The sequence below is a fragment of the Trichosurus vulpecula genome, chromosome 4, assembly GCF_011100635.1.
Source record: "Trichosurus vulpecula isolate mTriVul1 chromosome 4, mTriVul1.pri, whole genome shotgun sequence".
Classification (NCBI taxonomy): domain Eukaryota; kingdom Metazoa; phylum Chordata; class Mammalia; order Diprotodontia; family Phalangeridae; genus Trichosurus; species Trichosurus vulpecula.
The window spans coordinates 188,294,009-188,306,626 of NC_050576.1; the positions used below are offsets into that span (position 1 = coordinate 188,294,009).

General features: G+C 48.2%; 2 protein-coding genes across 2 annotated transcripts; both read right to left on the reverse strand.

Moving 5' to 3' along the window:
- Positions 1-754: 754 nt before the first annotated feature.
- On the reverse strand, positions 755-2,965 carry HOXB2 (homeobox B2). Its single transcript, XM_036756594.1, has 2 exons — positions 2,578-2,965; positions 755-1,684 (listed from the first exon to the last, which is right to left on the reverse strand). The coding sequence occupies exons 1-2, from the start codon at positions 2,963-2,965 to the stop codon at positions 984-986; spliced, it is 1,089 nt and encodes a 362-aa protein (XP_036612489.1). The 3' UTR covers positions 755-983.
- A 5,945-nt stretch (positions 2,966-8,910) lies between these two features.
- On the reverse strand, positions 8,911-11,284 carry HOXB3 (homeobox B3). Its single transcript, XM_036757649.1, has 2 exons — positions 10,840-11,284; positions 8,911-9,847 (listed from the first exon to the last, which is right to left on the reverse strand). Exons 1-2 carry the CDS (start codon positions 11,282-11,284, stop codon positions 9,006-9,008), a joined length of 1,287 nt encoding a protein of 428 aa, XP_036613544.1. The 3' UTR covers positions 8,911-9,005.
- Between the last annotated feature and the right edge of the window lie 1,334 nt (positions 11,285-12,618).

Sequence of the window (12,618 nt, forward strand, 5' to 3'; positions counted from 1 at the left end):
AAATGAAACGAAATTAAACCCACACAACCCGGCCCGAGGGTCTTAACGATAGAGGTGGGGTGAGGATGGGAAACCCAAACATTCTAAGTAAACTTTGGCCCTCTCCGATTTTTCTCCTTCTCCGAGAGAAGGGTGCAGAATTGAATACAGATCGCCGGATTTGCTGCACCCGGACTTCACACGTCAGTGCGTACACTTTGCTACAAAGATCTGCTTCATGCACTCTAACCCGAGGAAAGAGTAATAGAATAACGGATACCCCAGATAGGATCTGGAAAAGGAGCTAGAAGCAAAAAGGAATCTGAAGCAAAAGGAATCCGCTAGAGCTAGGCTAGCTTGTGGGGCGTTCAGGAAACGCCTACTCGCAAAAACAAACGCTCACTCGTTTTCGTATAATAAAGACATTTATTTAATCTATGAAAATAATATACAATAAATACTTTCCCCTTTTTCCTATTAAAGAATTTTAATAAATAATCTACTGTCTAAAACTTAAAAAAGAGGAAAATAAGTCCCTCTGTTTCTTATTAAGAAACCCCCCCTCCCAAGAGTTTTATTATTCCTGAGATTTCGTTGGAAATTTACCAAAAGGATTTCTGTGGGTTCTTTTCTTAAAGAGAAGTCCAAGTGTCTAATAAATGCACTCGCGCGCGCTCGCGCGTGTGTGTGTGTGTGTGTGTGTGTGTGTGTGTGTGTGTGTGAGAGAGAGAGAGAGAGAGAGAGAGAGACAGAGAGAGAGACAGAGAGAGAGACAGAGAGAGTCAGAGAGACAGAGACGGAGAGGAGAGGAGAAGAAATGGATAAGATTCTAATTTGATAATACCTGAATTTTTAGTAAAACTTATAAAGGATCCTATGGGAATGAGGAAAGGCGAAGAAAGGGAAAAGGAGTCCTCTAACCCAGAAAGAGTACTCCCTGGTACGAAGTGAAGAGGTCAGGAAGGGGGAGGAAGTGGTTGGCTTGTGTGTTTGGGGGAGAAGTGTTATTGGAACTGTAGGTGTTCTAAGTCGATGGTTCGGAGCGTGCTGGTGAAGAAATCCAGATCTTCCTCAGAGAATCGAACTGGACTGTCCAGGGAGCCCTGCAGGCTAGGGGAAAGCCCCGCCGAGAGCTGGAGGCAGGAATCGGAAGCAAAGAAATTGAGGTCGGGCAAGAAGGGAGAATCTTGCCCTTCGGGGAAAGAGTCTTCCAGAAGAGTCTCGGGTTCCATTGCCCCTGGCCTGTCCTCGGGGTACTGAGGGCTCTCAGTGTTCGAATTCTCTGATGGCGCAGACAGCAGCCGAGGTCCTAGCTGACCCAGGGTGGGCTTGGTGGGGAGAGAACAGGCCTCTTTATCCCCTAGGGATGGCAATGGGGCGTCCAGAGCTTGACCCAAGGCCGGGCTGCCCTCGGGCTCCTCCGCTGGGTCACTGCCCTCCTCCAGAGCCCCGGGGTAAGCGGCTTCGCCATCCAGAGGTTCCTTATGCTGGTTCTGTCGTTTGTGTTTCATTCGCCGGTTCTGGAACCATACTTTGACCTGCCTCTCTGTCAAGTCTAGCAGTGCCGCGATTTCCACTCGGCGGGGCCGGCACAAGTATTTGTTAAAATGGAATTCCTTCTCCAGCTCCAGTAGCTGAGTATTTGTGTAGGCTGTGCGCAGTCTCCGGGCCCCGCTGCCACCTCCGTCCTGAAGTCCAGGGGTATCTGGGGGCAGGGGGGTTTAGGGTTAATATAAGTGTTAAAGTGGGGATACAGCTCCCCTCCTCCACCATGTCTCCTACCAATCAGCCGGCATGAAGCCCTCCACTCCTGGTGGAGAAGAGATTCAGTATGAACCCTCCCATGCCCTTTCCTTTTTAAAAAGGAGGGCCAATGCCGCTGTAACCCTATTCCACTCTCCTTTCCTTCTCGAACCTCATTCCAAGCCCAGCCAAAATCCCAAGCTTGGAAAACGTCTCATGCCCCCCATCCCCACTCCTCAGGAAGGAGAGAAAAGCGATCCCTGATCCCTTCCGACAGGATCTGGAGAGAGATATGCCTACAGTTCATATAGCATTCTCACACGCAGGAAAAGCGAGATCCCCTTCTTAACTTACCCTTTCCCACTTAGAGACACCCCACTACCCTCACCCCCACAGACAGTGCTGCCGACGCTCTAAAATTCTTCAGGTGCTCTTAGGGACCTAGTTGGGGAAGGGGGGGGAGGCGGAGAAGCTCTCCTTTCCACTCCCCGCCCCCAGTCAATTCCAGCAACTCTCCCAATGCCCATCCCCCAATATACCAGGCTCATGCCATTGCACTGAGAAATAAAAAAAGGAAATAAAATCTCTTTTTAACCTTTAACAGGAAAAAAAAACTAAGTAACCTTAAAACCATCCTCCAAAATTTCTTGGGGTTGGGGTGGCGGGAAACTAACAGTCCAGGCCCCGACTTTTCATTCTACTGCCTGGTCTGTGGGAAAGATGGGGACTGGGTGAAGAGACCCCAACAGCTTTTTCCGGTTCCAGAAACCTACCCTAGGCCTGCGTCCGCCCCTGTGCTTCTCCCCAGCCCCATCAAACTGCCCAGCCCACGCCCCCATTCCGCCCGATACTGACCTGCGGGTGATCCAGCTCCAGAGGCCGGCACTGTGGAGGAAGCTGGGGCAGGGGATGAGGCCGACTGGCTGGATTTCTTGGTCGATTTCTTCTCTTTCATCCAGGGGAATTCGGGGGCCAAGGGAGCTGCGAGGAGAGGCGGCTGTGGCGGCGGCGGCGCCGGCCCATCCTCGGTTCGCTTTTGGCTCCGGGGTCTCTGAAGGGTGGAGGCGCCCGGCTGGAGGCTGGGGATGGTTTGCTCGAAAGGAGGAGGAGGAGGAATTAATGTCGACTCCTTGATTGATGAAGTTTGAAATGTCTCCAAGACAGCGGGGAAGGAAGTCAGGCACTCGGCGAGCGATGGCTGGCTGTTTATAAACCCAATCTCCCTCTCAAATTCAAAATTCATGGCTTTCAATGGTCCCAGCCTCAGGGTGGGGGAGGGGGCTTGCTGGGGGGGGGGGTGTCAGGAAGGGAGGATCGGAAGGAGCCCCCCCTCCCCCCCCCAGTTTACAGATGGGGTGTTGTTGGAGGGGGAGGGAGATTTCGCTCTCTCTTTCTCCTTTTTTTTTTTATTTTGGGCCTTTATAATTGTACATTGCTGATAAATACAGGCGTATGGGGACTCTCTCTATTAAACCCGAGACTCGGCCGAAATTGCAGGCAATACGCGGTCACGGGACCGGCCTCGGCCAATCGCTTACTGGGGCCTGGTAGAAAACAGAGAGTATTCTTTCCTTTAATTGATTCAAAAACTCCAGAGGGCCGCGATGTGGACACTGCCAATCCCCCAAGGTCCCTCATATCTCCCTCACTCCATTTCCCCCTCTTTCTTAAACTAGTACTGAAACATTCTTCCTGTCAATGGAAAGACATGCAGGGAGGGACCGGGTGGGGGAGGTCACCTACAAGAGAAGTCTTCCCCCCCCCCATCCAAATAAATACACAAGAATAAATTAACCTTTGCGGGAGAGCAGAATAGGTTGTGGAGCAAAAGCTGGCGGGAAGAGAAATTTGAAACGGACTTTCTCTTGAAAGTTTCCACTCTGGGGAGCAAATATCACCCTTTTCCCACCCACCTCCATAAAGTCAAGGGTTAGATTTTGCAAAGATCAATAGAATTTCAACCCTGACACTAAGCACTGAAGCATAGAGACGTTACTGGAGAGGCAGAATGGTGTAAGGGAAAATTAATGCCGGACTGGGTGTTAAAAGACCTAAGTTCCTGCCAAGGTCTTGCTACTAAGTTTCTGTGTGTGATTTTGAGCAACTCATTGCACCTCACTAGGTCTCAGTTTCTTTTTCTGTAAAATAAGGGGATTGGATCGGATGATTAGATCATTCCTAAGGTCCCTTGGAATTCTATGGTTGTACAAAAGTTCTAATGGACAACTGTATTTGGTATATTTGTATTCAATTTCTGTGTTTATATCCATACTCTGCATTTATGCATGTTGTACATCTATGTGTCTCCAGTTTTTTTAAGGAAACTATATTATTCATAAATGCCAGTGACTCCATTTTTACATATTGTTCATCAAAGATTAACAGCACACATAGAGACCCACAGACTTAAGAATCTCAGGTCCACAAAGAAGTTTGCTTTGGGGAGAAGTTGTGTTGCCTCCCAGGAAAGAATCTTCTCTTGGATTTTTCTCTCCCCAGCCCCATTTTAACTATTTTGAAGGAGGAAATTGAGAAGAACTGATTTCATATTCCCTTGCTTGCTTTTGAAATGAAGATTTTTGAGATCTAGAAAACTAATTAAAACTTGGAAATGGGATGTGTGTGTGTGAAGCTGACGGTGGGGGTGGGGGTGAATGCAAAACATTTGATTGGAAATAATAAGAAGCCACTGCAGAAACTGAAAAATCAGTTCTTGGGGAAGATTTTTTTTTTTAATAAGTAGGTCAGAGGGACCAGAGAGGAGAGGAGGCGATCAATCTTAGCCCTCTGACAGCTCCCTCCTATCGCATCAAAGAATTTGGCTCTTTGGGAAACAGAGGGAGACGCCTAAAATCATGGTCTCTTAAAGACCAAGGCCGGGGGGTGAGGGGGGGGATGCAAAGGAGAAAGGTGAATCAGGGAGACCCAGGGGTAGCAGATGGGAAATGAGGAAAGAGAAAACGCCACTAACTTAAAGGGAAAGTTAGTCTGCAAAACTCCCATGGCTCCCCAACTTCCCCTCCCCCCCCCCCCACACTTCAAGCAGCAAGCAGGAGAAGGAGAAAAGAGATGGCTAGGAGAGAAATAGCCATTCGGCTGGGGCCGTGCGAGCTAGGAACTTACTTTCTGTCAATTAGACATTCGCGTGGGCGGTGAGTATTTTAAGAGAGGCGCAGAAATGGAATCGGGGGAGGACGGAGAGCCCTGACTAAAGAATAGCCACAAAGGGGGGACGGAGGGGTTTTGAGGGCTCGAGAGGAGTTGTATATGGGGTGGGAGAGAGTTTGGAGTTTGGGGTGGGCTTTTGGAATCACAGAATTTTGAAAAGATCATGTTGTTTGCATTTGGGAAAACCAGCTGAGGTTCTAGCTCAAGTCAGTGAAAAGGAGTTTTTCGTCTTCGGAGTTTTTTCTTAGGAGGGAGGGGTAGGGAAAATATTGGCATTCTTTAAAAATCTTCCCTAAATTTTTATCATTTTTGGAGCTTCAAGGCCTTAGATAAAACTGGGTTTGGGGTCTCTTAGAGACAACTTGCAGGGGTCCAACAGCCAGAGAGATAGAATCCCTCTATCAAGAAAAGACAGGGACCAGAAAAGGCTCTTCGTGTTGACTTAGAAAGTTCTCTAGAGTTGGTCTAGTGAGTTTGGCAGCTTTCTCTCTGCAGCTGAGACAGAGAGCTCGAAGAAGAAGAAGAAGAAGAAGAAGAAGAAGAAGAAGAAGAAGAAGAAGAAGAAGAAGAAGAAGAAGAAGAAGAAGAAGAAGAAGAAGAAAGGAGGAGGAGGAGGAGAAAAAGATGACTGAAGAGTTGCCTCTAACCCCTTCTGACAGATTTTACGGCCAGATTAAAGAGCAGCATAAAACTTGCTTATTAAAGAGGTAGAGGTGGGCCTTTAGCAAGGAAAGACCTAGATTCCCAGAGGGATATTTTCCAGCTGCACTGGGAGCCATAGAGCAGGGATACTTTAAGTTAATCGAAATCTCCAGAAAGGCAGGTCAGGTAGACTACCCGCCCAAAATACTCCCTTACCTTTCCTTGATTCTATTTGGTGAACAAGTCAGTTACTCCTGTTTTCAAACTCTCTTAAAAATCTCTCTTCCTCCTCCTTCACTCTTGCTAGATAAATAGTCCATCCACCGCCCCACTACCCCACCCCCTCTAACCCCAAACATGGTGCTTCATCCAGTTACATCATCCAGAAAATGTTATTCAGGGAAGAGGAAGAAAGAGTAAGAGGGAATTGAGGGTGGGGGAACCCTTGAGCATTATTTGATCCCAATAAAACTTTGCACGCTCTCTCGCTTTTAGATTATAGTGTGACCCAACGGCAAATTGCTTGCTGCTTGAATGAGCCGAGTCCAGTTAAAATCTTACATCGAAGGGGTGGGGTGTGGGGTGGGTGGGAATCAGGTTGCTTTTTTATTGTTATTTATCGTTGCATAAAGACTGTGATTACTAACCTTGGACTGTCTGGATGCAATATAAAAATGAAAATTAGCCCTCGCTTTAAGGCCCCTCCTTTATCTCCCCATCCCGTACACACACACACACACACACACACACACACACACACACACACAATATATATATAATATATATTATATATATTTACACACACATATGCCTCTATGTACATATGTACAGACACACACATATACACACATCTGTATATATGTATGTATATTTCTAAATAAGCAATGCGAGCACATAGCTTACAATTAGAATTATACACCTCTTCAGTAAATCCACCATCGCTTCTTCTTTCAACGAATTAGCCCCATATTTCAGACTCCCTGTCCTCTCTCTCTCTTATCGGCTCCTACGATTCAGCTCTGACATTTCATCTTTGACAGACGGTTTCTATCCTCGCTCCCACATCATAAAACTTTTATGGAACCACGACTAATAAATGAAGTTTTTACTGGGATTGGGGAAACTGAGAGGCCCACAAGCCTAAGAATTATTTTATTTATTCTCCTGACCCAAATGTCTCCCCCTATCCCTTCCTCGCCTCGTCGCAGCTGCATAGCTGCATCAATTGCTCGTCTCCCTTCCGGAGATTGGTCGCTTCCACATTTTTTATTAGATTTAATTTAACTTAGGTTGCAGCGTTCTGACCTGAAAACTCTAGGCCTTAGAATTTATTTATTTAATTAAAAAAAAAAAGATTAATCATTTTCCTTTGTTTTCATTCTAGACCCAATGGTGGTTGGGCTCCAGGGTCACGTGACGGCTTCTTTGTAGCAGCGGAAAAGGCTTGTGAAGTTTAGGCTGCTGGAAGGGAGATGGAGCTATTATCCAGAGCAGAGAGAGAAGAGACAGAGAGACAGAAGCAGGAAGCCAGCGAGAGGGAGGTGTAGCTGGGCAAATGAAGGAAGACTGTCCAGAGAAGAGTACAAGAGCATGTTAAGGAAGTACCCACTTGATAAGTTGGCAGAATGTTGCAAGAGGAGACAAACAGAACTCAAAGGAGGGATTCAGGGGCAAGGGGAAGATGCTAGGGTGAGGGGTGGGAAAGTCACAATGGTATCTTCAATCCCCTTCTTAAATTTGGAAACACTGAACAGCTTGGTTGTTGCCTGACCAATTGGACCAAAGAGACAAGGTAAAATTGATAACAGAAAGTTTATTCAAGAATTGCTTGACAGACAACTCTTTTTAGTAAGGAAAAAGTAACTCCTAAGAACAAAGAAAGATTTCCAAGAGGGAGTAACTCTAAGTCTACAAATTCAGGACTATACAGAGACGATTAGGAGCTGAGTTCATGCCTTTAGGAGAACTAATTACAATTGCTCATAAGTACGAGGGTAACATAAATCTACGGCTCTTTTCTAGAGTACAGTGATAACTAAAATAATAAAAAGGTTTTACGACAGGAAACACAACGTCCTTTATAACAAGTAAATACTAAAAGAAAAAAGTACAATTTTCTTTTGTCCCTCATATAAATACATAATGTTGGGTAGGGGGATAAATAATATGAAAAAGAAAATATTTTAACAGGCTATAACCAATAAATATATATGAAAAATGTTCACTAGAACACACGCTTTTAGAGCAACGCCTGGATTCTGTGGGCCCAAGCGTCTCTCACAGTTGTTTTTATATCCATTAAAATGTAAACTCTAAGTGCAACAATGGTATCCCAGTTAGGAGCATTAGGCCAGCACATACCAAAGGCTCTGGCATCAGCTCAGACCCTGGGACATACAGTTTGTTCAAATATACCCTGTTTTCACGTTAAGTCAAGAGAATAACCAAATAATAATAATAATAAAAAAAAGCTTCTAACCCTTTGTGTCTGGATTGCTTTTTGTGATGAGCCCTAAAAAGAGGAGGGAAGGTGTGGTGATTGGACTGGAGAGTGAGAAAGTTGGGGCAGGGGAGGACAGCTGAATATTTAGACCTGACAACTTGCCTGCCCCAGGCCTACCTCTACTCCTCAGTAATTTTTCAAAGGAAAAAAATATATATAGCTATATCTTTATAATATAGGCAGCTATGACTTTCAGGATCTCTCAGCATCCCTGAGCCCACTGAAAATTGTAATGAGGGGGAAAATCACCAGGTGTGTAGATCTTTAAATCCTGGAAAAGGATGTGGGGCTAACAAATGGGGTGAAGGGGGAGGAAAGGAGGAGTGAGGGTAGCCTTAGATAAGGCCTAAATGAAAGGGAGAAGGAAGCAGATTTTGAAGGTGCTAGACAATGGAGGAGTTAGTGCCCATCCTGTGCCCTGAAGGTTGAAATATTTGTGTATGTTTTCTTTTTTAAAAAGAGAGAGAATTAAGAAGATATCTGGGATGGACAAGAAAGGTGGGAGGTAAGTAGTTTGGTTGCCTTTTGCTAAGTCATTCTATTCTCTGCTTTTAAAATGTGCTTCTCCACAACCCCCACCTCCAATTTTCTGAGCTTCTTTTCTTGTAACCTCCCCCTGCCAAGTTGTATTGGAGCTTTGGAGATACTAGGGGAAATGGGGGCAGAGAAGGAGGGGGGTGGAGAGAGACAAGATCTCTAGCCTGGTTTGGATTCGGTTTTTTAATTGGCAGGTAGAAGGAGGTAAGAGTTTGAATGTAAATTTTGGAATGTGGGGACCTGGGAGAGTGAAGCAATACCCTCCCCTCACCCCTAGCTCCCACCAGGCCCTTTCTTTACAGAGAAACTGCCTATGATCCTATAATCCTCCCTCCTGTCCTCTCCATCACCTCTGGGCAATCTCAGTCTGGCTGGCTCTTTCCTACACCTTTCCTCCTTGTGCTCCTCCACCCCACCTCCCTCACTTCTCCCATCACAGGTGTGTCAATTTGGGCGCTTCTTGGATTCTACCCTGAGGAGGCGCATGGTGAGAAGAAAGGTCTGTGTAGGTGGGGTGTGGGTCGCAAGGTCCGTGGTGCTGGCTGGGGGCCATAGAGGGTGCCCCGTTGTAGTCCAGGTTCCCCGACGGATGGTGGGATAGGTGGTTGATGCCATACAGGGAGGGGCCAGCAGGGGGCGGTAGTGGATCCACGTACCCCCCCCCACCGACGTACACAGGGCTGCTTTGCATGCTCGGTGTACTATAGGCTCCCCCGTTGCCTTGGAGGACGTGGGGTTCGTACTCAGGCGGCGCGGGGTTGGATGTGTACTTCTGCGGGGCTGCACAGCCTTTGAGTGGCGGTTGGTAGTTCGACGGCAAAGCATAGGCATTCTGGTGGGGTTTGCCGAAGGCAGGAGGGGACGGGGTCTCATAGCTGGAGGTCATGGTATGTAAGGCGTTCATGAAGCCCGCTGTAGATTGCATGGGCTGAGGGGGGCTGCCGGCCGGGGATGGGCCCCCGGACGACGAGCCGAGCCCCTTGGACTTCTGGTCCTTCTTATATTTCATCCGCCGGTTCTGGAACCAAATCTTGATCTGGCGCTCGCTCAGGTTGAGTAAGTTGGCCATTTCCACCCGGCGAGGCCGGCACAGGTAGCGATTGAAATGAAACTCCTTCTCCAGCTCCACCAGCTGAGCGCTGGTGTAGGCTGTCCGGGCTCGTTTGGAGGCCGAGGATCCTGGCGGGCTCTTGTCCCCTCCCCCGCCTCCCCCACCACCCCCACCCCCTCCGCCTCCGCCGCCTCCACCACTGCCACCGCCGCCGCCGCAGCTTTCTGCCGGATTGGGGGGGGGGGGGGGGGGGAAGAGAGAAAATGAAATAAAAGATAATTACTGTACACGCCGAAATTGAATGCATCGTTTCTTAATAAATCCAGGCCCCGGCTCTGAGCCTCCTCTCGCCCTCCCCCTTCCCCCCCCCCCCCCCCCCCCCGCACCCGTCGCATTAGCGGACACTCCATAATAGTGGCATTTATTAAGAGACCTGTTCTCCACTCGATGCCCTAGCTTATGAAAATTTGATCATGTCACGCAGACACAAGCTGTACGGCCATTTATTTATGACTGGATTATTCTCTCTCTCTCTCTGTCCCTCTCTCTCTCTCTCTCTCTCTCTCTCTCTCTCTCTTCTCCCCCCCCCCCCCTTCTCTCGCTCCCCTCCTCTCCTCCCACTCTCAGGTCTTCCCTTCCTCCCTTCTTCCTCTCTGAAAAAATTCTGGAGAGTACTAATGAAGGGTCTAGAGTGAAGGCCACCTTGGGAATCTGGGAATCCCAAAGCCAGGTGGGACAGACCCAGGGTCACTGTGCCGAGTAGATGAGGTCTGGCACGCGGTTGGGGCACCTCAGTGACTGTGATTAATACCCACAATAATCATACTTAATAATAATCAATCGGCTTGGGGGGCGCTCAGGGGCTGTTGGACTGCTTTTCTACACTGTTCCACAGACCCATGGTCCTAGGCCTGGTTTTCCAACATGTGGGGCTTTTGATGCAATGAGAAAGTGTGTGTTTGGAGGGGGAGAGGGAGAACTTTGGCAGGTGGGGGGGGGGTCTTAAGTGAGGATGTAGGTGGATGCAGGTGTCAGTTAAATTGAAGGGTTACACTACCCTTACCAAGGCAGTAGCCCCCCTGTTACCTGACCCTTCTTCCCACTCCTTTCCCTCCCCGTGTATTTTGCCACGTGGAAAGTTCTGGGTGGATCCTGGCAAGCCTAATAATCACAATAATAGGAATCACAATAAGGCAGAGAGAGGGAGGGGCAGTACCTGTGCTGGGGGAGCTGTTTTTCAGTTTGGAGTTTTGCCTTGACTCTTTCATCCAGGGAAAAATCTGTTTGCTGAGGGTGGAGTTGGAGCCGGGGCCGCATTTGGGGGGAGCATTTTTGCTGGGCCCACTGGCATTATTGCTGTTGCTACTGGTGCTGGTTGGGGCGGCATTGGGAGGGGGCGAACCCGGAGGGGGGGCCGAGTGGTGCTCCGGGGCCAAGCCAGGCCTCATACAGCTGCCGTTCAACTCTTTGCTTTTGCCATGGGGGGTCGTGTTGCCCAGAGCCTGGAGTGAGCAGGCCGAACGCTGGTAGTCTCCTTCCAAATGCGTGGCGGATTGGAAGGGGGGCTGGGTGGGCCCGTCGTAACCGAAGCCATTGCTGCCAGGGTAGGAATAACCTCCAAACAGAGCTGCTGTGTTATCGTAGTAGGTCGCTTTCTGCATCGCTGGACGAACCCTGGACGGTGGGTGGCAACTTGCAAGCACCAGATACCCTCAGGACTGGACATTGGCACCCCGGGGTCACGTGATGTGCCGGACCCCCCCCCCTCCACCCCCCTCCTCCCGTGGTCTGTTGGAAGCGGCTGACCTGCGGGGCGAGAAAAGAGAAACAAGGGGAGAAGACTGGGTCTCGAATCCATCTTAGGCTCTGAAAAGCGAGCTGACATCAATAGGGTTTTTTCTCTGCCCCCTCCACCTCCCCGAAGCAGATGCTGAGGCCGCCTTCCTGACCTGATGCTGAATTTTGTGGAGGATTTTATTTTAATCAAGAAAAAAGAAATTTCATCCCCCATTACAAACGGTGAGAATGCTGATTTTGGAACGCCCTAGATTTCAGACTAACTTCAAGTGACATTTTTCCTCCCTCTCTCCTGTGGAATAGCCTTTGACCTCCCTCCTCCTTTTACTCCTCCCCGCCAAGTGTAGGATAGGGTGTTAAGCTGTGTCCGTGGCTAAGGGGAGTGTGTTTGGGGAGGGGGGAGCGGGGAGCAGGGAGACTGAAATAAAAGCGCCGTTATCTTCTTCATCATCACCATCATCATCCCAATATGAGGCCCCCCCATCTCCTTGTCTCCCTATTTTCAAATCTCCTTCAACCAAGCAGGGAATTAGCCTGCCAAGTAGGACAGGACATTCGATCCAGACAGAATGGAGAAGCAAGTTCAGTAAGCAATCTCCCGAAATTAAACCACCCCAACCCGCGTGACATAAAACTCTCAAGTTTTTTAGCCTTCTCCTTCCCAAGGTTTTCTCCTTTTCTCTACATTTTCTTCTGAATCTGACAAAATCCCTTACTCAGCCAAGATTGGAAGGAAGTCCAAGGCCAACCAACCTCTTTCGGAGACCCCAGATCCTTGTTGGATAGTTCATTCACCTTCTCCCTACCAGTTGGTGCCTTCACCATTTGGTACAGGTTTTCTCCACCTCTTGTTTTCTTCTCGGTGCCTTTGTGTCCCCCTACCCCCTTCCCTTTTTTTTCTGTTTTCTTAGGAAGGAGAGAAAGAATAGAAGAAAAGAGAAAAAAGAAGAAAATTGTACAGCTGCTGGACTTTTCTACCAAGTGAGGTGGAGAATGGCCCTTCCTCAAACAGAAAATGACTTGCTAGAGAATATCAACAAAGCAATGACTTCTGGTACTAAAAGTTGAATTTTTCCTGTGAGCTGATTTTAAAAGAGCCCAAAGAAGTCCAATTCTTTTCCCCAAAACAAACAAAACCCCCTATTCTTAATGGTGTTGTTTAATGGAGGAAATGGCAGAAAAATAAAATTGCGAGCTG